The sequence below is a fragment of the Haliotis asinina genome, chromosome 7, assembly GCF_037392515.1.
Source record: "Haliotis asinina isolate JCU_RB_2024 chromosome 7, JCU_Hal_asi_v2, whole genome shotgun sequence".
In the NCBI taxonomy this organism is placed as follows: Eukaryota; Metazoa; Mollusca; class Gastropoda; order Lepetellida; family Haliotidae; genus Haliotis; species Haliotis asinina.
The window spans coordinates 50,073,050-50,097,640 of NC_090286.1; the positions used below are offsets into that span (position 1 = coordinate 50,073,050).

The following is a 24,591-nucleotide window of genomic DNA, read 5'->3' on the forward strand; positions in this document are numbered from 1 at the left end:
TCATTAAAACCAATTAATATACCGTAAAATGGTCTTTGCTATATATAAACACAAGTATATAGTATTTTTAGGCAATTAAAGATACATCTTATTTGGAATTACGCGCAGAAACCCAAATAAACAATACATGTTAACAGTGCCTCCCTTCTGCTCCTTACACTGTCATAAATCAAACGAAATAACAAGTTGGTGCTGAACGCTGGAAAGCTGAAACTACTGTTATACAGTATTGGGGATTAGAGTTCAGGTTAACATGCCACTGATTAACTGCCATATTTACCAACATATATTTGAGGATTTGAACAATATTGGTCAGAAAATCCTTACAGTGTTGCTGAAAACGCAACATCCGGTTGACCTTGCAGAGTTCATTTCCTTAAAGATTGAAAGATCACACACGTGTACTAAGAGCTGTCGTGGATAATGCACAACAGTCTTTGTCACTGTCACAGAACTAGAGTCAAACACGTTGCTTAAAAGTATGTATAATCAAAATATACATGAAACCGTGGGCTTTGAAAATAACTTGAGAAGCTGCCGCCCTGCTACTCTGTCAGTTGACTTGACAGAAGTATCCTCTTTATCGTACTCCCATCAAACCATGTCACCGACTTAAATAAACCCGATAAACACACACTCTACCCTGTTTCAGCCATAATGACAATAATTTAAAGACATGACGTTCACACAACACAATGTTCAAAATTAATATTCCAACACTTTCGTCGAGTGGATTATGTCTGATGCCCAGGGGCAACATCTACATCCTGTTACCCTGGCTACCCAGCTGTGACCACAGGGAAGTGAATCAGAATCCATGTGTGAGATTAGTCAGCGAATATATTTTCCAGATTCAAACAGTAATATTTATTTGAGGTGTTATTTGTGAGGTGGGTTGTCATACAAAAAATTCTGTATCAGACCATTTAATTATTAATGATGTATCAATATAAGCATTATTTTCCCAAATTTTTGTAGTTGTTCAACAAGTTGTATATAAAGCTTATTGATAACAATATGTTACATCTCAAAGTTTCAAAGGAAATATGTACATCATGTACATTTTTATCATGGGATCTCGTATGATCTCTCTATGTCACGTATGTGGCACATAATAAGCATTTTGCCATCATTAACATAATTCTGATGCAGTGTTGCTGATAAGTTTTAAAATATTGTGTACAGGCTCTGATCACATGAGAATTGACTCAAACTGACTGATGCAAACCATTAACTGATTCATTATACAACCTGGTGGAATGTAAAAACTTCAAATACAATTATTGCTCAAAGTGGCCTTGATCATGAATTGATGAACTTGTATTTTCCATACTGACCACAGTCTACACAGCTAAGAATTATTTCATATGTGTAGCATTTTTACTTCTTTATTAATACAGCTGTTAGTTTGGGAACGATCTGACAAAATGGAAGTGTTGAATATGGATCCTGTCAAGTCAGCAAATGACAAGAAGAACTACAGGTAATGAAGTGTTCGCCTCTTAACTGATGAACTGTTTACTATAGGGGAAATAAAAATTTGACATTTACATAAATAGGAAATTGATATCACACCTGCAGGCATTCATCAGGCCCCTGTTGTACAAAAGCAAGCTGATGGCTGAGTTACAGCAAGTAGCCCTGTGAACTAGGGCTCTGTACGCCTCTATTCAGGGTTGAGTCTATAATATATGCTAGAAACATGTCATGGGTTTGAATCACAAGTATCATGTTTTGAGATTAGTCAGCATCACATCTACAGGGTTTCACTTTACTCAACACAAGATTGATGTAACATGAGAGTAGTGGTGAATAATTTAGCTTTAATTCTGTGTTAAACAGTATCCAGTTACACCATATAACATGTCAACTTTGTTTGGAGGAGAGAGTCTACAGTCCTAGATGTTTCCACAAGCTTTTTTATGACACTGTCAAATAAAGGATTGTAATGATCAGGACTACAGTAATTTGAGTTGCTTCATCGAAAATTGAATCTGACTCCTTAGTTTCGATTTTCAAAAATCATTATCACTGTTTCAATTCGAAATTTGTATACAAATTGAAATTATTTCAACACATCCATAACATAATTTTGACTCCAACTAATGCAGTTTCGAGTGCTCAAATAAGGCAAATCGTGGCTGGTTGACATGGGGCTAGTTATTAAATGACAATTGTTGTTAGTAGACATCGCCAAGTTGACAATGAATTTCATGATGAAAAGCTGACTCTGAGAGGTAAATGTTTGAAATCTGATGTATATACTTGTTTAAAGAATCAAACTGAAAATGATCGAATGGAGGGTCCAATATTGAAACTTACATTGAACTGATGTCTTGGTGAATGATTGCAGCCCTAGTAATAATGTAGAATGTGGCAGTGCTGGCTGAACAAGGTCAGAAGTCAAAGTGACTCTGTTCCAGAAATTGTGACGCTCAAAGCAGCCTTGCTAACTTTAGGCCCATGTATACACAGTACCTACATAACATGAGCATACAAAATTACTTATAATTTTATCATTTGATAAATTTGTATTTTCATCACGTGATCTTACTTATGTATCATTTTCCAGAATTATTCGCCTTAAGAATGGCATAAGAGTGATGTTGGTGTCCCATCCCACACCTGAGGGATATTTGATGGACACCGATGAGTCCAGCAGTGAGAGCGAGAGTGAAAGTGAAAGTAGTGGCAGCAGTGGGGAGGAGGAGATGGAGATTGACATGCCAGAAAACAAGAAGAAACAGATGAATGAGAAGAAGGTGACAAAACACACTTTATATTACTGCTTTATTTGCTAATCAAGAAGCTAGGCTAGTGGCTAAAGGTCACATGCAACCAAAAAATCAAACATAGTTGTCACTTATTCATGATATATAAAATGCATTGATGATTGTGAAAAAACAAATAAACAAAATTATAAGCATATAATCGCAAATCACAAGTTCAATATTTCGTACCTCTAATATTTGTACCAATATTTGGGTTTACCTCCCTCGAAATGAAGCAGCCATGATACTGAACCCAGTCAGGGCCAGTGGGTGTGCACTCATGTGTAACGGAGCCTTGTCATTGGCCACTGGTTCATTTGCCGATACGATTAGCTGGCTCTTTGTTTATGGCTGGGGGAAAATTAATAAATCGTTTGAACTCCGATTTCTTGGGCATTTTTTCATTGCATTTTTTTCTTAAGTTTTTGGTTGAATTGGCATTTTTGCTGATGTGTTTCAGTAAGTGCATACTGAAAGTTGTTTTTTACGTTACATGTGACCTTTAAATGAATTAGTGATATTTAAGTTCAACAATGATTTTCTTTATCTACGTATCTCCTATATACGTCCTTGTTATCCCTCTGCCACATGTTTAGAACTAGGCGGGGGAAAAGTATTTGGCTTTGTCTGTCCATATGTTCATACAGATGTATGAATTGAAATATCCTAAGAACCATTGTGTAGATTCTTTTCATACTTGGTACTTAGGTTCATCACAGTATACGAAATTTCCCAGTGAGGTTTGCAGACCTTGACCTTTATTTCAAGAATACGAGGGGACCGTAAATCTTTACCATTGTCAGTGAGATATTTCATCAACTGTTCACTGAATTTGATTTTCTTCATATTTGACACCAAGCCTCATCATCATAGACTTTCAAGGCTTCTTTTGAATGGTTTTAATAAGCAGTTTCTTTTTTACTATTTGTTGCTTATTTCTTACACCATGACATTCATGTCAGGGTCAAAGTGAGTCTTGAAAATATATGTCAGTTTGAATAGCTACAGAGCAACAAGCTATCAAGAGAGTTTATTTGTCATGTTTCTGTTGACGTTTAACTTCATCTTAAGCTACGATCTTCACATTCATTAGATTTTTAGTTTGATAATTTACAGTGATGGATTATGTCACCTTAGTGACAACTACTTGTTGTAATTGAATCTGTAGATCAAAATATATGAGAATATTGTTGAATAGTTTTGTTAATTTCAAGTGATAGAATATGTGTTGTAAAATCCTTTTCGGCTTCTATGGCTGTATTATGGAAGCCTGTGATGTGATGTGGAACTAAAGTAGTGTCTCTCCTGTTTCCCAGTCAGCAGCAGCCCTCTGTGTTGGTGCAGGCAGCTTCTGTGATCCAGACGACATTCCAGGATTTGCTCACTTTCTGGAACACAGTGAGTAGAATAGAAGTGATGATATGTTGACCTTTGGACATTGTCATTATTATACAAAGGTCAAGGAAACAGAAATCACTTTCATAAGCGTGACCACTGAGACACGTTTACCAAGACGAACTATACTTTCCATTTTTCCAACTTTGAAATTTGGCAGATGCCATTTCATGACAGCTGGCTATTTGCACTCTACAACTTGTCTTGCACAACTGCTTGTCATGGGAAGTAAGGACATGATATAATGACTTGTTATTATCCAGTTAATACTAAATTTGCCTTCTTCCATTTGATTAAGATTATTCATCCTTTTCCAGTTTAAAGTCCCAAGATATTATTTGTGAATCATGCATCACATTGAGCAAATTCATGTGGTCGTCATGTTTCATGCCAACTTATTTCTGGCTTATATAATGCTCATCATCTAGGAGTAGTTGTGTTTAAGAGTCTTTGTGTTTTTATTTCCAGAACTGAGTTAATGATACCATTAGCACTTGTAAAACACAGACATGAAGACCGTAAATAGCTGTTTTAGATTTTGTTTCACATTTCAGTGGTGTTCATGGGCAGTACTGCCTACCCAGAGGAGAATGATTTTGACGATTATCTTGGCAAACATGGTGGAGATTCAAACGCTTGTACTGATTGTGAAATGGTAAGTCTTTACATGTCACATAAATTGCCAGCCCATTTCTTGCAGTGAGGAAGCCTAGTGGTTAAAGAGTTCACTCGTCATGCTGAAGACCTGGGTTTGATTCCCCACATGGGTACAGTGTGTGAAGCCCATTTCTGGTGTCTCCCACCTGGATATTGCTGGAATATTGCTAAAAGTGGCATAAAACCATACCCACTCTCACACTCTTACGCTGACGTGTCGCTGCTGTGACAGACAAAATATTAGATTGTTATTTAGTTGTGTTCGTAAGTGTGTGGTAGATAGAGTTGTAATACCTGACTTGACCTTCTCTGTTAACCAGTATGTCTCAGAATGTTTTTATTTTCATGAGAGATAGTCCCTCAGACATTGTCTGCATTGAGAAACAATCCTAACCCTGCCTGACTTGACCTTCTCTGTTAGCCAGTATGTCTCAGAATGTTTTTATTTTCATGAGAGATAGTCCCTCAGACATTGTCTGCATTGAGAAACAATCCTAACCCTGCCTGACTTGACCTTGTCTGTTAACCAGTATGTCTCAGAATGTTTTTATTTTCATGAGAGATAGTCCCTCAGACATTGTCTGCATTGAGAAACAATCCTAACCCTGCCTGACTTGACCTTCTCTGTTAGCCAGTATGTCTCAGAATGTTTTTGTTTTCATGAGAGATAGTCCCTCAGACATTGTCTGCATTGAGAAACAATCCTAACCCTGCCTGACTTGACCTTCTCTGTTAACCAGTATGTCTCAGAATGTTTTTATTTTCATGAGAGATAGTCCTTCAGACATTGTCTGCATTGAGAAACAATCCTAACCCTGCCTCCGCCATACTTCTATGGTGACTGGTAGGTGGACTGGTGTAAAAAAGGGTGTGAGAATGTGTAGCAATACAAGTTATTGCAGCATGTTACTTTTACTCAAGCAGTTGCCTTTCCTACTATCATAACATGTGCAAGTCACAAATAGCCTGCACAAGGTATACAAATAGAAGTTAGACTGTCCATGTCTCCAAGGATATATTCTCTGCCTTCTTCAGACATACTGGACAGAACTAGTTACAGATATATGTAAATTTTGAAATTATAAACAATGATTTTGTTATTCACTGACAATCTGATGAAATATCAATCATAAAAATATCAATATCCCTAAATTATTTTGTCCAGTATATTTGTCTGATAACACTGCCTAAAGTTTCAGGAGAGGAATAGATCACCCTCCCTGAGTTGTTTGACTGACCTGATGGCTTGGATTCATACTCATGCTATTATCCACTGCTATTTGCATGCTGCTATAATGTAGAGGAATGTGGATTTAATTGAGTTCTCAGAACTCACAGTCACTTGCAAGACATACTAATACAAACTGCCTTTTACATTATGACAAAGCTCCATTGTACAACACTTAGAGTGCATGTGTTTTCCTGGTTTCTCTTTCAGACAACATTCTATTTTGAAATTCAGCGTAAATATTTCCGGAAGTGCCTGGACAAGCTTGCCCATTTCTTCATCTCTCCACTGTTGAAGAAGGATTGTGTGGACAGGGAGATTGAGGCAGTTGACAGTGGTAAGTGGTAGGAGGTAACGAGTGGGGCAGAAGGAGACTGTAGGTACGTGTTTAATGATTTGTTAGAACAAACATATTTTGACCAGCAACAAGTAATGATGATAAAATCATGACTGTTTTGTCCAACACCATGAATGCCACAAGTAAGTCCAACCTTTTTCTTCAGAGTTTCAGATGACAACTTCCAGTGATAACGACAGAGTAAATGAACTGATATCCAAGACGGCCAAGAGGGGTCACCCAATGTCAAGGTTCATGGGAGGTGAGATGCTGAATCATGTTGATATGGTAATCAGTGTAAAACTAAGAATACACTGGAGTTAGATTGATGAAATAATAATGAAGCTGTTATTTGTCATACTGATATAAAAGGCAACCAGTTAGATATGACTATAGCTTCATGAATACAAACTCAATTCATTTGGATCGCAGCTTGTTCGTATAACTGCCATGGAGATTCCATGTTTGAGTAGGTTCTAGCAGCCTATTCTGTTTGAAGAGGCTGTTTTGTGAATTACATGTATGTGGTCAAGCTTGGTGATTGCTCACAATGGTGCCCCACTGCTGAGATGAATCACTGGATTGTTTGATCCATACTTGATTATTTAAAGGCCACTCTCATGTAGCTTCAAAGGATGCTATATGAGGGTCGTTAAAGGTATTTTTCCATCACCTCGATCATTCTTTTTCAGAAGTCCTCCATGGGGTACATATATAGCATTAAAATGTCCATTTTAAAATGCCTATGACAGTTGTAACAATATTGAATATATATTTTACCAAACAAAAACTCATTTTTGTCTTGTGAGACCACCCCTACAGGGCCCCTACCTGGGCCCCCCAACAGCCAAGAGCAGGTCAACTCTCGCCGTCTACCTCGTACCTCACTTTTCATGCTGTCGTCGTAGAGGACAGTTGTCCATTCTAAGAAGCTCTCATACTAGTGTGAAAGCTTACGATTCTGAAGAGAAATGAGTGAGAAAGCTACCACATCTGTATGTATGGTTCCTTTTTTAACGCACGGGTGTTATTAGGAATTCATAAGGCATTCTTTTTCATGAAATGTTGCAAGTTTGCGTGGTTACCCAAAAGGGTAAGGGTAAGGGTAGGGGCAAGGGCAAGCTGCGGCGCCCCAGCAGCCTCTTCTGATGAAGGGGAAGTCGGCCCCAGCTTCCCAGTAAGCTGTCCTCTGGAGCCCCTGCAAGTGAACCCGAATCAAGCAGTCGGAGTACTGCTGAAGTCGGGGATTCATAGTCTCCTGCCAGATATACCTTTGGGTGGCCGCCTTTCTCGATTCCGGTCAGAATGGGAAAAGGTGACTTCCATTCCCTGGATCCTGTCCACACTCAGAGACGGCCACTTACCACAGTGGAAACGAGACCCACCTCCCTTTTCCGGGATACGTAGATTCCAGAGATAGCCGAGGTTCTCCGTGCCAAGGTCCAGTCTTTACTGGACAAGGCGGCCATCAAGGTGGTTCTGAGGGGACAGGAACAAGAGGGATTTTATTCCACTTATTTCCTGGTCACCAAGAAGGACGGAGGGTTCAGGCCTATTCTAAATCTGAAAGGCCTGAACAATATGCTGCAGGTACCTTCATTCAAGATGGAGACACTACGGTCGGTGATCTCATCTGTAGAAAGAGTCGATTGGCTCACGTCCATCGACCTCAAGGATGCATACCTGCACGTTCCGATGCATCCCAAGTTCTGGAAGTACCTTCGGTTTTCCTTCAACGGGGTATGCTATCAGTTTCGGGTGCTTCCCTTCGGCATCGCTACAGCTCTGAGGGTGTTCACCAAACTTATGTAAATCCCAGCGCAAGTGGCCAGGTCACAGGGCAGGTGTTGCCACCCATACCTGGACGATTGGCTCTTACGGGCACTTGCCGTTCACTTGAGTCGAGATGCAACATTCGGGGTGATGTGTATTCTCACCAGGTTGGGCTGGATTATCAATCTCAAGAAGTCAGACCTAGTTCCTACACAGGACCTGGTCTTCTTAGGCGCATGGTTCGACACAGCGAGAGGCTTAGTCTCCCTGTCTCCGGATCGGATCTCCAAAGTTAAGAGAGTTGTTTTACAATTTCTGGAGTCCCCCTTGGCTTCGGCTCGGGTTTGGCTCCAGTTGCTAGGCAACATGGCAGCGACGGTAGACATTGTTTGGAGAGCGCAGTTGAGGATGCGACCCATTCAGTATGCCTTGGTGCAGATGTGGTCCCATGCCCAGAGTTACGAGATTATTCCCCACACTCTGGAGTGGTTACTTCCTCATTTACGGTGGTGGACGGTGGTAGGGAATCTATCCAAGGGCTTGCCCCTGGATGCTCCCTCACCAAATCTCTCAATTCAGACAGACACTTCCCTCACAGGGTGGGGGGGCGGACTGGGCGTTCAGTCTGTTTTGGGTCAATTACTACAGCACGAAATGCGCCTGCACATCAATGTGCTCTAATTGAGAGCTGTCCAGCTAGTGTTCCAACATTTTCGGGAGATGGTTCGCGGCTGTGTAGTGCGTCTGGAAATGGACAACCAGACAGCAATGACCTATATCCTGAAACAGGGCGGTACGGTATCTCCGTCCCTACTCGAGGAGGCGTGGCAGTTTCTACTGTGGTGTGACTGGTTCAATGTTCGGGTGTGTCCCGTCTATCTCCCGGGGGTGGATAATGTTCGAGCAGACGCGCTCTCTCAACGTGTCCTGGCCCCACATGAGTGGATGTTGCATCGGGAGATATTCGGGATTATCTCCTAGTTGTTCGGGTCATTCCAGGTGGATCTGTTTGCCTCTGAGTGGATGAACCAGATTCCGGTGTTTTGCTCTCTGATACCGGATCCGAGGGTCATCGCCCGAGAAGCTTTCCAACTCGATTGGACGGGAAGGGTACTGTGGGTGTTCCCGCCTCTACCGCTTATTTCCAGGGTCCTCTTGCAGCTTGCCACCCAACCAGCTCGACTACTTGTGTTCCTTGCACAGCTTTGGTTGTGTCAAGGCTGGTTCCCGGTAATAATAAGGTTTCTGACTCTGCTTCCTGTCCTATTGCCCTTTCAACCGGACTTACTGTCCCAGAAAGGAGCTCTGCACCCGAAACCCCAGGATTCAGATTCGGAGGTATTCGACAAACGTTCAATATGAGGATAAATGGGCATGTTATGCTCGCTGGTGTGCCGACAGAGGGATTCTCGATCCCTTTTCTTCAACTCTAGTTGAAGTGCTGGAACTTTTGCAGTCCCACTTAGAGTCAGGTCTAGGTGCGTCCACTATCCGGGGCTATTCCACAGCCATTTCGGCGTTTCATATTCCTGTTGACGGTGCTCTCATGGGACAGCACCCTCTTGTGCAGCGCTTTCTAGCAGGTGTTGATAGGATCCGTCCAACTATCTGGCGGATTAGTCCCCCGTGGGACTTGTCAGTCATCCTTGACTGGCTGTCCGGTCCTTTTTTTCACCAGCTGTCGTCTCTTTCTCTCCAGCTGTTAACATGGAAGGCTGCCTTTCTTGTGGCGGTGACGTCCGGCAGGCGGGTTAGCGACATTGACACAATGTCAGCAGATCCTGCCCCGACCGTCTTTCACAAAGACAGGGTCAGTATTAGACTGCCGGATTCTTACTGACCTAAGATCGCTTTTCATGTTACAGCACCTATCGAGCTACCTATGCTGATGCAGCCTCCCTCGTCCGGTACCTCTCTTTGATGTGCTCACATCTTAGATGTCCGTAAGACTCTCAGAGCGTATATCAAACGAACTGCTGTTATCCGGAAGGATAAACAGTTGTTTTGCTGTTATTGTGAGGGGAGAGCTGGTCTGCCGGCCTACAAGCAAACCATATCTAGGTGGCTTGTCTCTGCCATTTGTATGGTTTATACTCATAAAGGGTTAACAATCCCTAATGGGTTAAAGGCTCATTCGGTTAGGGCAGTGGCTACGTCACAGGCTTATGGGCTCTGCCCACTGAGGAAGTCTGTCGGTCGAGCACGTTCATACGTCACTACCAGTTGGACAAACATTCACGGGAGCGTGCTTGGTTTGGCCATACAGTTCTCACCAGTGAACAGGGTTGTGATTCCCCTAGCTGAATGAGCTTTTGTGATCTCAACCATTTTTTATTGGTGATGGGTATTTACTGGTAGTGGTACAATACCTATATAAAAGAAAATAAACGTTTTTTCACTTTAGCGTCGACATACGCTATTGTTCAATTTTGCACTGTTATTTCCGGCACACTGCTTTGCTGGTTTGGGTAATATTGTCAGTGTAGAGAAGGAGGTGTGGCCATATGTCCGTCACCGTTGACTTCTTTGTTGATTGGCTCTTTCGACCCTAATTTGCCTCGCCCCCGCCTGATTGACATCAGCAGTCTCGGTGATTGGGTAAGTGTATTTCTCTATTTCTCGCAGCTTCGGCAGTATATGAGAGTGTGTGTAGGGTGCACATTAGCAGACAGAATGCCACTCCCAACTCACGTTCGTTGGGAGTCTGTCTTATGCTATATATGTACCCCAGGGAGGACTTCTTCTGAAAAAGAATTATACAAACCTGTAGAAGTTATGAATTCTTTGAAGAATGTCCTCCTTGGGGTACAGCCACCCACCTACCCACATTCTGTCTGACTAGTTCAGCATGAAAAGTGAGGTACGAGGTAGATGATGAGAGTTACCTGCTCTTGGCTGTTGGGGGGGACCAGGTAGGGACCCTGTAGGAGTGGTCTCACAAGACAAAAACAAGTTTTTGTTTGGTAAAATATTTATGCAATATTGTTACAACTGTCGTAGGCATTTTAACATGGACATTTTAATGCTATATATGTACCCCAAGGAGGACATTCTTCAAAGAATTCATAACCTCTACAGGTTTGTATAAATTTACTGTAATGATTGGATTCAGATGAAACCTGAGATGATTCTACGTACACCTAATTTCTACCTGAACAGGTAATGCTAAGTCTTTGAAGACTGATCCTGAAAAGAATGGCCTGGACATTTACGGTCGACTGAGAGACTTCTATGAGAAGATGTACTGTGCCAACTACATGACCCTAGTGCTGCAGTCAATGGGTAGGTAACCATTGTCAATCCACTGGAATGGACAAGGTGTTCTCTCAGGAAGCCATTTTCTTCAGTGTGAGAGGCACACTTTTTGTTAACCGAGTCAAGTAATTACTCGTCTTGACTGAATCAATAAATTATCAGATCCAGTGACTTTGTTGATTGCATGTACTTAGGTGCCATATATTGTTTCTCTCAACATTGATCACTGGATTATCTGGTGCAGACCAGATTATTTACATGCTGCTATCAAACGTCTGGAATATGGCTGAGTATTACTAAGCAACAAAGAAATAATAATGAATGAGACAAATAAACAGATAATGCTGTTCTTTTGTAAATATGGATGCAGTATTGCCTGGTATAAACCCACTGGACATTTTCAGTGTGATTCTTTCAAATTATGATAACCTATTTCCATTGTTTAGCAGTGGATTAGACATTCTGCGACTAAAGTTTTTCACATCTTGCTTGTTCTTGTTGACAGACAGCCTTGACATGCTACAAGAATGGGCAGTGGATATATTCTCAGACATTCCTTCGAAGTGAGTAGTAGAACTGGAAAAAGATTTGTTTGATGAGAAAGTATTCTGGCAGATCTATGTTAATTACACCAGTATTGTGTGTGAAATTAACTGATATGGTACTTTAAGAATATTGGAACATGTTATATTTTAGATTGCACTTTCTCTGTAAAGTACAAATTCTAGTACTTTTGTTGGGTTGAATCCTAGCTGTCTAACCCACTCAGCCACCATTGCTAAATGATTCATTGTCTTGTGATGTAGTAATGTGAAGTTTAGTCAAGTACTAGTCTCTGAGGACAAGAGTCTTCTATGGCATATATCCATGAACAAATTGAAAGTAGAGTCAGATGTTCTTGTGAACACAAAATTTCAAATCCTATTTAGGGTCTTTTCAATTTGACATACTGTATTGTGTAATTCTGAGCTTTATTACATTTTTTAAAGTGTTTTCATCTGATTGAGTGATAGAGTTCTGTTTCATGTCATGAGAATGACTGTAAAGATTGTTTCACCAGCTGTTGTGTGTTATTTCAGCAACATACCTCGGCCCACATTCAGCCATTTAAAGGTAAACTTGGTTTACACCGATTTGAACCTGTAGTCAGTTTGTGAGATTTTTATAATTGTATATGTATTGTCATTTTCATGTTAAATGACGATTGTAGAGGTGTGTGTGTTGGGGGAGGGGTGGGAGTAGGGGGGCTTTGATTTTGTTCATGACATAGGCATGGTCATATACTTTAAACTCACATTGTACATGCTTCTATATAAAACTTACCATCACCACCCCTAGCCTTGAATTATGAACGTCCCTAATGTCAGTATCGAGGCATGGGTGGCTCACTCTTCTAAGACACTTCAGCTTGTCATGCAGAGTTGTGTCTCATGATAACAACCAAAATCTTTGGTCATGGTCTTGAATCCTGTGAACCCAGGTTACATTTCATATCTGTGATCATTTGTTTCACCAAAGTGGTAAACATCCCACACCTGCATTACTTTCTTTGCACATAAAACTGACTCAGTGTGATATGAATTTTAATGTCTTTTATTTGCATAATGCAATTCAAGAAGATAAAAGGTCCATTATCTCTCATGCTTGTCATGAGAGCCAACCAAATTTGGTATCATGTTAGAATGTATAGCTTTGATAAGTGTGGATTCTTATGAACTCTTGCTTGAGAACGGTATAAAATCCATACTGACTGTGACATCATTTATGATAAAGACATTTTTTTCATTAAAGAATCTTACTTTCTTATTGCTCACCAACTTCTAATATGCCAATCAAACAGATTAGAGCTTTGATGATCGTGTTTAATTGTAAACTGAAAGTTTGGCTTTGTCCAAATAGAATTATGACCAAATATGTTGAATTAATGTGTAAACAGCAGTCTCTCGCCCACTCTTTCTTTCCTGAAACTAAACATATGGAGTAGTGTGTCCATGTTTTGATTATTTGCTGATTTCATTTCAGGATCCATTTGACACTGCTGGTTTCAAGAAATTTTACAGAGGTGAGACGTATTGTACAAGCACATTGTACAATTTGGCCTGACTTAATCTTATATATACAAGTGAGACTTACTAAAAGGCTGAATGTGAAGCATATTATCAAAGTAGACTTTCACTCCTTACTGAAAAACCTGTGATGTTATGAACACATGACCAAACATAATTTTGCCTTTTAATGGTAATAAGTCTTCCTCATTGCTTGAAATGGTATTTGAAAGAGTAGCTTTTCTTGCTCTTTCTCAATCCTCCAAGTGAACATTCCTGCTTCTTGGGTTAGATGCTATCATTAAGCTATTATGGCACCAAATACCCTATGGTCATTTGTGTATGTTCCTGTACCTAACTGTGGAATAATTGTATTTGATTAATCAGTATTTAATTAGTTGATAAAATTATGCTTGTCTAAGAACTCTGTATTTCTTTTCATGTAATAGACGGCTCATGCATAATATGTTAGTTGAACTGTTAAGTATAAAGAAGGGATAATGAAACAAATCAAGAAATACAAAATGTTCCTTTTTCAGTTGTACCAATGGAGAATAATCATAAACTTGAGATATCCTGGTCCTTGCCATCTTTGGTAGACAAGTACAGGTGAGCTGATGTCGATAGTATGTCACTGTGAGTTTACTTTGCCTGAGATCATTATCAGGTATCCTCCGCAGACATTTCTCATTAGTATCTGGACCAGTCTAAGTTTAAGTTAACGGCGGTTTGGTAGCCTAGTGGTTAAAGCATTCGCTGATCATGCTGAAGACACAGGTTCGATTCCTCGCATTGGTGCTATGTGTGACGTCCATTTCTGGTGTCCCCTGCCATGATATTGCTTGAATGTTGCTAAAAGCAGCATTAAACCAAAGTTATGTGCTTAGTTGAGTTAGTCAGCTATGTTTATAATAAATACGCTTATGACAAACTCATAACTATGACACTGTTTTTTAGCCATGGTCAGTTACTGTATGATTTAGTTGAAATGTGGATAACCAATTGCAGTTGTTGCATAATAAATTTAGTGACAGCTTTTAGTTTAGTATAACCATTGTTTACTGTATTTTGTATCCACAGAATGAAGCAGGTTTGTATGCTCTTTATTTGAGATGGTAGCTATTCATAGACTTGAGTTATAACTTCAATTTTTGTGTAGGAAATGTTATACTGGTTGTAGTCTTTCTCCTTTTTTTCTTGTTGCGCAAATGATTTTGTTTTGTATGTGACAGGGAGAAGCCACAAGAATATTTGTCAATGCTGATTTTACATGAAGGAAAGGGAAGCATTCTGTCATACCTCAAGAAAAAGTAGGTAGCCATTTAGATTATACATGAAATGTTTGATCCCATTTTCATTGTAGTCCTTGTATTCTGTAATTGAGGTAATATTGCATTGTATGTTGTTTGAGTAATGAACATGTGACACACTTGATACAATCTCGTTTACTCAGAATTTCATTCCTGGTTATTCAAGATGATCAGCAAGCCTTGACCGCCTTCAAACAATGCCATTCAAAGCTGGTGATGAAAACTGCAAAATATTAAAGGAACACTTGAATTATTTGTTTATCTCAGTATATATAGCATGGAAAGATGAATGTATACTTCCTCTACTAAACACTACTCTGTATCTGCAAATGAAATACCTTCAGTGTTTCTGTATGAAATTCATGTACTAAGTGACCCCCTTGCATGTCATGTAAACAATCAGTCACCTCCCCCACTTCCCCCTTTCCATATTTTTTAAGCATGATTTTTAATGTATTTATGTATGGAATTGATGAACAAAATGGGTTACAGCCTCCCTAGTCACCATCACCCCTCTTAAAATCATCATCACCTCTAGCCATAAATAATGAATAGTGCCACAAGTATGTACAATACAGGGATGGCTTTTGGTAAATACTGTTGTGTCACTTTAGAGAAACACATGTATTGGGTGAGGGGCTCCTAATTAGTCGTAGAGGAAACAAGGAATGCTGATTGTAACCATGTCTACAATATGCTGCACCTAGTGAGTAATGATGGTCCATTGCGCTTCAGGCTGTATGCCCTGGCCATGACAGGGGGCAGTGACAGTGATGGGTTTGGCCACAACTCTACATGGTCTCTCTTCTATGTCAGCATCACACTTACATCCAAAGGCCTGCACAATATACTACAGGTGAGGTGCCAGTACATCATCAGTTTGACTCATCACATTTGACTTCTTTGAGAGGCATTTAGAAGTTGGAGTAGTAAGGACGGATGACAATATATGGATGAACAACTTCTTTATTGCTATGAGAGCGATATTTCAGAGTATGTTCTAACACCATTATCAAGCAAATGGTCACATGTTTTTCTGACATGTTTACTTTGGTGTTTGGGGGCAAGATGCCCCAGCTGCCTGTCCTTGTGGAATGACATGGGTAATCCATGACTGCTTACTGCTGACTCCATGGCTTTGTCATCTGTGAACATCTGCATTAGAATTGGTCTTCAGCAACCTATGCTTGCTGTAAGATACAACTAGTGGATTGGGTGGTCAGACCAGCTGAGTTGGTTGACACATTTGATGGTGTCTCAACTGCATACACTGATATTCATGATGTATATAAATGTATTGTCTGGACCAGATATGGTCATCTACAGACCATGTCCATATAGCTGGAACATTGCTGAATATGGCATTAAACAACTAAACAAAAAAGTATCCATTGTTTTGTGATTCAGGGGATCTAGTAACAATTTTCTGTTTGAACTGATTTCCACTCCACATCAGATAATTGCTTAAGAAAAGCATGATTTACAGATGTCAACTTCTTTATTGTGCATAGCACTGTATTTGGTTTCAGGTGTGCAGTGCAGTCTTTGAGTACATCCTAATGCTACAAAACCAAGGCCCTCAGCAGAGATTGTTCCAGGAACTGCAACAGATTGAGGACTGCAAGTTCAGATGGAAGGAAGAGGTGAGTGTTACAGGACCCGATGGTGCCAGGTATTAGAATCTGAGAAATGGGGTGCTGGGATCTGTAGGATTGGAAGGTTTTGATACATAGTTTTCCTTGGAACCTTTTCATCAGATAGTGGATAGTTTGGAAGGAAGGAAGATGGGTGTTTTCACTGACCTAAGGACAAAGGGTTAAGAAAAGATAAAGGATAATTCAGACAGACTATCAGCACAAACATGGTGTAAAGAGTTTCCTACTTATCTCATTAGCAGGATTTCATGTAGACATTTGCACCTCAAAAGAAGTCATAGAACATCGGATTCTTTCATATTATAGTGTATAATCTTCAATGGCTTTGGTGAAATGAATTTGGTGTTTTTGAGCTTCTTTGGGGGATCATTGTCTTTTTGGAGGGACATAGGGTAGCCTAGTTGTTAAAGCATTTGTCAAAGCCCATTATGGTATACCCTGATGTAAGGTGATTTCTGCTGGAATATTGCAAAAGGCAACATAAACCCATCCTCACTCACTCATTGCAAGAATTTCTCTAGACCACTATTTTTGTCTAAACAAAACTTTAATGCAGGTACATGTTTATAGGGGGAGCCAATGGAAGATGTTCAAGAGATAGCCGAGAGCATGCAGACATACACACCGGAGCACTACCTCACTGGCAAGAACCTGCTGTTTGAGTATGACCCACAGGTTAGTGACAGATTACACTGACATACTCTCTGGGGTAGGAGGGCATTTACTAGGGAAAGGAATAACTGAAGACATGTACAAGTGTTTCTCTATTTATCTCCGGATTTTCACCCACTGTGCAATCTAAAGCATGACAAGAAACCCGGAAATGAGTATAGAAGCCCTTGAACTTTCCTGTGTTCCTTTATTCATTTCTATGAGCATGTTTTGTTGCATGATTTGTTGTGTACAAGATCAAAGGCATTACAGAGATAGAGATTGAAGGTTGCAAATGGCAGCCATGTTGGAAAATAAGCATCACAGCATATTTTGGTTCCATGGGGTGACAGTTTAGGCAGGCTTCACTGTATATTATATAAAGAATAAATTGTTTCTGATGATAAATGGATCATGTTATGAAATGAAATGTTTTGAATGGATTATCTGGATTATCTTTTGAAATGACAGAGATTTGTTTCAGTTGATTAGTGACTGCACAAAACATCTTGGACCAGACAAGGCAAACTTTGTCCTGCTGTCTACAGACAAGTCTGCCATAGGTGAAACTGACTGTGAGGAGGAATGGTACAACACCAAGTACAATGTAACAGGTGGGTGTACAGTCTAACACAGGGGGAATAAGTGTGTGTACTACGTTGTGGTACAGTGTAGCAGGGGAGACATGCAATGTGGCTGTATATACAATTTAACAGGTTGGTGTGCTATGCATGTGCTATGTAGCAGGTTTGGGTACAGTATAGCAGGTGCTTGTACAGTATAGCAGATGGGTGTACAGTATAGAAGGTGGGTGTACAGTATTGCAGGTAAGGGTACACTATAGCAGATGTGGGTAGAATATAATAGGAATGGGTACAGTACAGCAGGTTGGTGTACAATATAGCAGGTAAGGGTACATTATAACTGGTGGATGTACAGTATAGCAGGTGTGGGTACAGTACAGTAGATGGGACCACAGTATAACCAGTAAGGATACAGTATAGCAGGTGTACAGTATAGCAGGTGGATGTACAGTATAGTAGATGACTGTATAGTATAGCAGGTGTGTACAGTATAGCAAGTGTAGTGTATTTTAGGTGTGTAGAGTGTAGCTGGTGGTTGTATAGTATAACAGGTGGGTGGTGCAGAACATGTGTACAATGTGGAGGTTTTGTATACAATCTGGCTGGTAATTCAGTGTTTGATTTTTTTTCCAAGGATGAGCTATTAAAACATATTTATTTGTTTACAGAAGTTGATTCTGAATGGAGAAAGACATGGGAAAGTAAGTATCATCAATCTTCCTGTAAAATGTAATGGAAAGTGAAAATGTATGAGGTCTGCTCATGCCAAGCTCGATATCCCGCTTATTGCCAAACTGACTAACAAACAATTGTTCTCTTTTGTTAGGAATGGGTATAGTCTGTGATCTTTGGCGTCTTTTTCATGGTACATGTATATTTTTTAAAATAATGCAGTTATATTTTCAGATCTGAAAGAAAATCCAGAATTGTTTTTTCCTGAACCAAATATTTATATAGGTATGTATTCATATGTTTTAGGTTATTGAGACTATTTCTATGTTGCAATTAATCCAGACACAAATCTACTTAAATGTACAACTGTACTCTTTTTGTATTCTGTTCTCATCTTGCACATTCTGTTGTATTCTGTACTCATCTTGCACATTCTGTTGTATTCTGTACTCATCTTGCACATTCTGTTGTATTCTGTACTCATCTTGCACATTCTGTTGTATTCTGTACCAAACTGTTACTGAATCATGTAAGTCCTCAAATTTCATTTCACATGTCTTGACTTTTATCAGAAGGGTAATTTAGTATAAGAGTCAGTCAAACTAGTATTATGTAGCTCGACAGATGTTAGAGAACTGTCAGTTTCTGTCATGGCATGAGAGACTGACTGTCGTCATTGTAAGTAATGGATGATCTTCATTTGAACAGAATATATGAAAGAAAATACTTTTGAAACTCAGAATTATGTTTGAAATCACCTCTTGGAATGATTTGTTTTTATGGTTGGTTATTTTATGTAAACTGAAGCTGGCATATGTCTTTGAGAGGTTTATCTTTCTCTACAGCAGTGTTCTGTCAATGTGTGTGTTGTTTGATTGTAGCCACTGACTTCACATTGCACCCATCCAGTGACGATACTCCAAAGGTAGGTGTGTCTGATGTGTGGTCATAACATTTAGTGTATTGCGTTAAAAGTCTTAACTGACACTATTAAACTAGCCCGCAAATGTTATATGATGCATATTAAAGCTAGTTAAAGATTAAATGACTAAATGAAACAATCCATTAGCACTGTAATTTTACAAAAAAATAATGTATGTTGGAGCTAATTAAACCTTTAATGACAAAGACCTTATCAATGCACAGGAGCAATTCTTGAAAGGTTGACAAGTTGATACCTGTGTGAGATTGCTAGTCTCTGTGTATGACCTCCATCTGACTTAGAGTTTTATGTCGTACAGCTTCCCTACCCAGTAGTGGACAATGAATACTGCAGGATGTGGTTCAAGAAAGACAGCAAGTTCAATGTTCCTAAAGGTAAGAAGAGTTTAAAAATGTCACATGAAGAACTATTATGGTTACGCGTAAGTAATGTTGAAATTAGGTGCAGTGTACAATCATGTCTCATGTGAGATGAAGGTAGGTATTACCTTCACATGTTGTGGTAGGGAAGCGGTACTGTCGATAGATAGGTGTGTCATTTTGTGCCAGTATCTGCTTATCAAGTATATGAAATCAGACATTAGCCCATATTATTATTCTGTGTATGTTCACACTGTCCTAATGCACGTGGACTGACTTGAAAAAATCCAACTATTTCAGTGAACCAGTGTAACCCTTATATCGCTAGAGTAGTATATACAATGGGGGTTTTGGACCACTTTCAAGAAATGTCTCTACAAAGCCTTATTTACTAAATAAGGCTTTGGTTGGGGCCTTAGATCTTGCTACTATTACCCCTACTACAAAAAGGTTGGGTGTCTATGAAACAGTTTACCGTGTATTGGTTGGAGGTAACACTGTGCCGTATGGTACGATCAATAATTCTTCTCTTACAAACCCCCTACCCGGCCCATCCCTCAAGTAGTACAAGTTAGGTTCGTCGGCTTTCATATCCACTTTATCTATGTTGTAAGTTTTGACTGACCATATAGGATCGGTGGCCCGCTTACGGCTATCGCCCTCGTGTTCCCCCTACTACTTAACGTCTGTGCCTATGTCATGTTTATATCGATGAAACAGTTTAACGTGAACCGCCTACGATCTCTTTGGTGTTCATAATAAAGGCTTGCTGGGCTTTTTGTATCCCCTGTTCTATGTACTTTTTTTTCTCGTCCTCGCTGATAGCAGACTTACGAGACTTGGATCGAATATCTTGTTTCATTCCGTTATATTTTTTGAGTTCAGAGAGGATTGAACGAAACTCCTCTTCTGAGATCTTACTATCAGAGAGTGCCGTGGAAATTTGCTCACTCACTGTGTTCAGCTTTGCTTCGGCCAGAACCCTGATCTCGTCATGTTTCAATGCCTTACGATTAAGTCTGCGTGATACTAACTTAAGCGCCAACCCTGCCAACCCTGCCACCCCAGCTGTTATTTCAATACCTAGCACTATAGGTGCGGCCACGATGGTAGCTAACAACCCAACGCCTGCCGCCCCTAGTCCCATGCTGGTTGCCATAAGGGTAGTGTCAGCCCCGTCCACGATATTGAAAGCTCTATTATATTTTTTACATAGTGCTTTCCGCGTGTCACGGTCTTGTTCTAGTTGACGTTTCACATCACATAACTGCCTCAAGCGGAACCCATCTACGGTTTCCAGCGTCTTCGCTACTTCCTCTACGACTGGGTACAGACCCATCTATAATATATATTTTGAAAAATATTTTAATTGGGTTTCAGTTAATATTTCACGAATGAATTTGAAGCCTACAAGGGATAGATCATGATTAATGATAATAGGTGTGAAGCCAATAGACTTTTCTGTTGTAATAAAAACCCCAGGGAGGCTTATTAAGCGGTTTATAGGACCCCCCGGGTTATTCCGTTGTATAACAATACGGCAATATTGACCTACGTGTTCGTTATACCAGTGTATTGTCAACCCGGGTAAAATTTGGCGTCCTTTCGAGGAGTTTTCCTGGTTAAAATACGTAAAGACGACTTCTATGATGATTGTGTAGAGGTAGTTTATTTGATCAAGATGCTCCTTGGGTAAAAAAAACTTACTGCTAAATGTTAATTTACTTTCTGTGTCAGAACTTAACCCACTTTTTTCTCCAATACGAGAATCTATCGAGACTGTTGCTTTATTCTCCGTAATGAAATCCCCGGGCCAGATACCGTTATTCCTAATCTTAGAGCTGTGCCCCCACTTTTCTTCTTTTAATGTGATATAAGGTGAGGCGATTGTTAAGTTGAGCAGCCATTTAGGCTCTTTTAAATCTGATAACGACACCCGTCTGTACACGTTGTCTTTGAAGTGCAGGATGTATAATTCATCTTCCTCACCAGGCTGATCGAATCCCTCCGTGTCTCCTAGGTCGTTAAGCGTAGTGTTGGGACGATGACTGGTCATTATTATACTATTACGATATAATTTCCAACTGGTTTTTTGATAATAATTTAGGGGTTAACTTCATACCCATGAAGTGTATGTTGTCAGGCAGGAAGATCTTGGTTAGTGATATCTTGTTTTCCACGATCACGTTGACCCCCTCCATACTGGTGTCGGCTCCAACACCCACCCGCACGTAAACGTTGCAAACTTGATACTGGTGTCGTTTCACCCACCCGAGTTTGATCCCCTTCACGATCTCGACCTCATTCACCGATGGTTCCCCTAGGTAGACTTTGATGATCAGTGTTGAGTTTGCCGGTAGACTCTCTAGTATCTTGACCACGCCTTCAAATTCAGACACCAACTGCAATGTCACGTTTTGTATGGCCGGTTTACTCGATAGCATGTGGGCTGCCATAGTGTTGACTGGGCTGACGACTACGCTACGTCTCTGAGTTGGGACATAAGCCACGAGCAGGGTTCCATTGTTCACGACTTTGTTTAGGTGGTTGTCTTTGTTATCCGTAAACACGTAAGGGGAGACGAGTCTAATATTGAGAAACCAGTCGTCGTTATCGGGTAACAACACCCACTTGTTATCTTCGGTGAAGACGAGCATATATGGTTTGTTTTGGACGACAGTAGTGCTCTCAACATCGTCTAAGTCGAACAGTTTACCACCGAACGATGGGTATATTATCCAATTATTATCACCGGTGTTGACAAGGGCGTACTTAGTGTTGACTGTTGCTCTTGTGGTATCTATCATATCACTTAGGGTTCCACCGGAGGGGATTTCAACGCGTTTGTAAATGTTGTTTTTCAGTTGCAAGGCGTACGATTTACCATCTACTCCGGGAGCGTCGAAACCGCGCGTGTCTCCGAGGTCGGAGATCCCGATATTGACGCATTTTTTCACTCCGGGCCCTTGTGCGCTGGTCATTTTACATGAAGCGTTGAGCTGAGGTATCCTATATTTACAGGATTATGATTTATATCTAACACCGATATTGTCAGCTCAGGTATGTTGCCCTGGGTTAATCTCTTATACTGCCGTGGTGAAAACGACTCGGTTCTACCGTCGTTGTATTTCTCAGTTTTCACCGGCACTGCTCTCAGTATAGTGGAAGGGTGACCTCCTTGAATGTTGTACGTTGTGCTCACCTGATCGAGATGAATGTACAGCTCTCGGTACGGTACTAGGTCGGGTAACTTCGTGCCTGTGACGGTTGTTGTTGGTTTTATCTCGTCAGGAGACATACCGAGTATCCTCGCAAATGGTCGGCCGAGCCTCAAGGGGTTTCTTCCGTTGTTGATTAACACCACTGTACCGTTTGAGTCGTTCATCTTGAGTTCGGCTCCCAGGGGTTTGAAGACCTCGTCGTTTAGAGAGCACACGCTGTAGTAGCCGTCAGTTATCTGGCTGCGAGTTCCACTGACGAACAGCTTATTGTTGCTGGCGTTAATGTTAGTCCATTGCGGTAGGTAGGTGATATCGCAGAGTGCGACTTCGAGTTGACCTGACGTGTTATCGATCGCGTGCGTCAGCTGAACGGCTTCACCGCTCGTTATTCCTGGAAGTGTTATGTACATATTATAATATATAATTTATATATTATAATATGGATTTAGCACACTTGAAAATCGTGGTGGAAGGTAGTACGGGGTTTAAAACAACCTTTATTAATATTTTTGAAAACTATATCGTGTCCGTTAATAACGCACAGGCGGTGGTAAACTGGAATCAAAACCCAATGCAGTTTTGGCAGAACCAACTAAACTTTGCTGTGTGGTGTGCGACGACAGGGTCGGGTGTGACACCAGACTACGGTATAGACGAACTGAGTAAGGCGGTTATTTTGTTTCATATTTATTATCAAACGAGACGAATATTGAAGGAAATAAGTGCTCCTCTTCCCCAAGATAAAGCGTTGAGTATGACGAATAACCCCTATGATAAACGCGCTTATGAACGTGTTTGTGGGGAGTTTGAGATTCCAACGAATAAAGACTTTTGCCTTCCTGGTGTGAACCATGGTCTCGGTATAGTTCTCGTGTACTTCTACAGGTCCGGAACATATTATGCCGGTTCTAAAGATGGTTCATACAACCCAAACCGTCATACATTTACAGGCCCCACAATGAATGAAAAGATCCATGTCAGCTGTATAAAACAAACCAATCCTGATGCAGCCACAGCCTGGACTAAAATGATCTCAAAAACATCGAAAGAATTCACTCGTGCTGGTACAATACGCTTGAACGACTCGATTCGAACGTACGTGTGGGCGCTGTTGGGTGCGCAGTCGATGACGCGTTCCAACATCCTCGGTAAGGGAACTGCTTACGACGCTCAGAAACAGTTCGTTTCCAACGTTGAGGATGCTATAAATTCTCCAGTTGATCTCCCGCGGGCCATCGACCGTTACCAAAACGTGTTAGAATACGCCAGATCGAAAGTCAATTACGTGTTCGGCGTGGGGCTGTACATGGCTCCGAGTGATATGCAACTGAGAGTAAAAAAAGTGGTGGGTTATAACAACAAAATAGTCATAGCCACGGCGGATCAAAAGTTGGGTATCAACCCCGATATTAACACCCCCTATATCCCACACATCCCACCACGTGAAACGGGTATAGTTGCGCCGCCCCCGGAGCCTAAAGTTCAACCAACACCACAGGAGGTGACCCCCCATATTCAGGCCTCCTATCAGCAGCATATTGATAATAAAACGGCCCTGGTGGTTGGTGGGGTAACTTTGGGACTTATTTGGTTAAAGATTTCTTAGCCGCTACGTACACCAGACCCGCCATGGCGACGATGGCTGCCCACATGTTTTGACTGAGCCACATGGCAGTTTTAGCCAGAGCGCCCAACAACCACGAGACGATGCTACCCAGGATGCCGGGAAGGGCTT

General features: G+C 40.7%; 1 protein-coding gene across 2 annotated transcripts in view; it reads left to right on the forward strand.

Moving 5' to 3' along the window:
- The first annotated feature begins 358 nt into the window (after window positions 1-358).
- Window positions 359-24,591, forward strand: part of LOC137290595 (nardilysin-like) — a 43,103-nt gene continuing 18,870 nt past the window's right edge. The window contains exons 1-21 of one of the 2 annotated variants that reach the window (XM_067821639.1): window positions 359-479; window positions 1,401-1,483; window positions 2,573-2,762; window positions 4,088-4,169; window positions 4,721-4,821; window positions 6,262-6,388; window positions 6,555-6,650; window positions 11,321-11,443; window positions 11,922-11,979; window positions 12,496-12,529; window positions 13,439-13,478; window positions 14,001-14,070; window positions 14,694-14,771; window positions 15,507-15,627; window positions 16,301-16,414; window positions 16,997-17,101; window positions 17,562-17,691; window positions 18,330-18,362; window positions 18,568-18,618; window positions 19,215-19,258; window positions 19,575-19,650. In XM_067821639.1, coding sequence (XP_067677740.1) covers window positions 1,428-1,483; window positions 2,573-2,762; window positions 4,088-4,169; window positions 4,721-4,821; window positions 6,262-6,388; window positions 6,555-6,650; window positions 11,321-11,443; window positions 11,922-11,979; window positions 12,496-12,529; window positions 13,439-13,478; window positions 14,001-14,070; window positions 14,694-14,771; window positions 15,507-15,627; window positions 16,301-16,414; window positions 16,997-17,101; window positions 17,562-17,691; window positions 18,330-18,362; window positions 18,568-18,618; window positions 19,215-19,258; window positions 19,575-19,650 — 1,729 coding nt within the window. In that variant the 5' untranslated portion in view covers window positions 359-479; window positions 1,401-1,427. Of the gene's footprint in view, window positions 480-830; window positions 891-1,400; window positions 1,484-2,572; window positions 2,763-4,087; window positions 4,170-4,720; window positions 4,822-6,261; window positions 6,389-6,554; window positions 6,651-11,320; window positions 11,444-11,921; window positions 11,980-12,495; window positions 12,530-13,438; window positions 13,479-14,000; window positions 14,071-14,693; window positions 14,772-15,506; window positions 15,628-16,300; window positions 16,415-16,996; window positions 17,102-17,561; window positions 17,692-18,329; window positions 18,363-18,567; window positions 18,619-19,214; window positions 19,259-19,574; window positions 19,651-24,591 lie in introns of those variants that run through there. The other variant, XM_067821640.1, reaches the window with a different exon arrangement.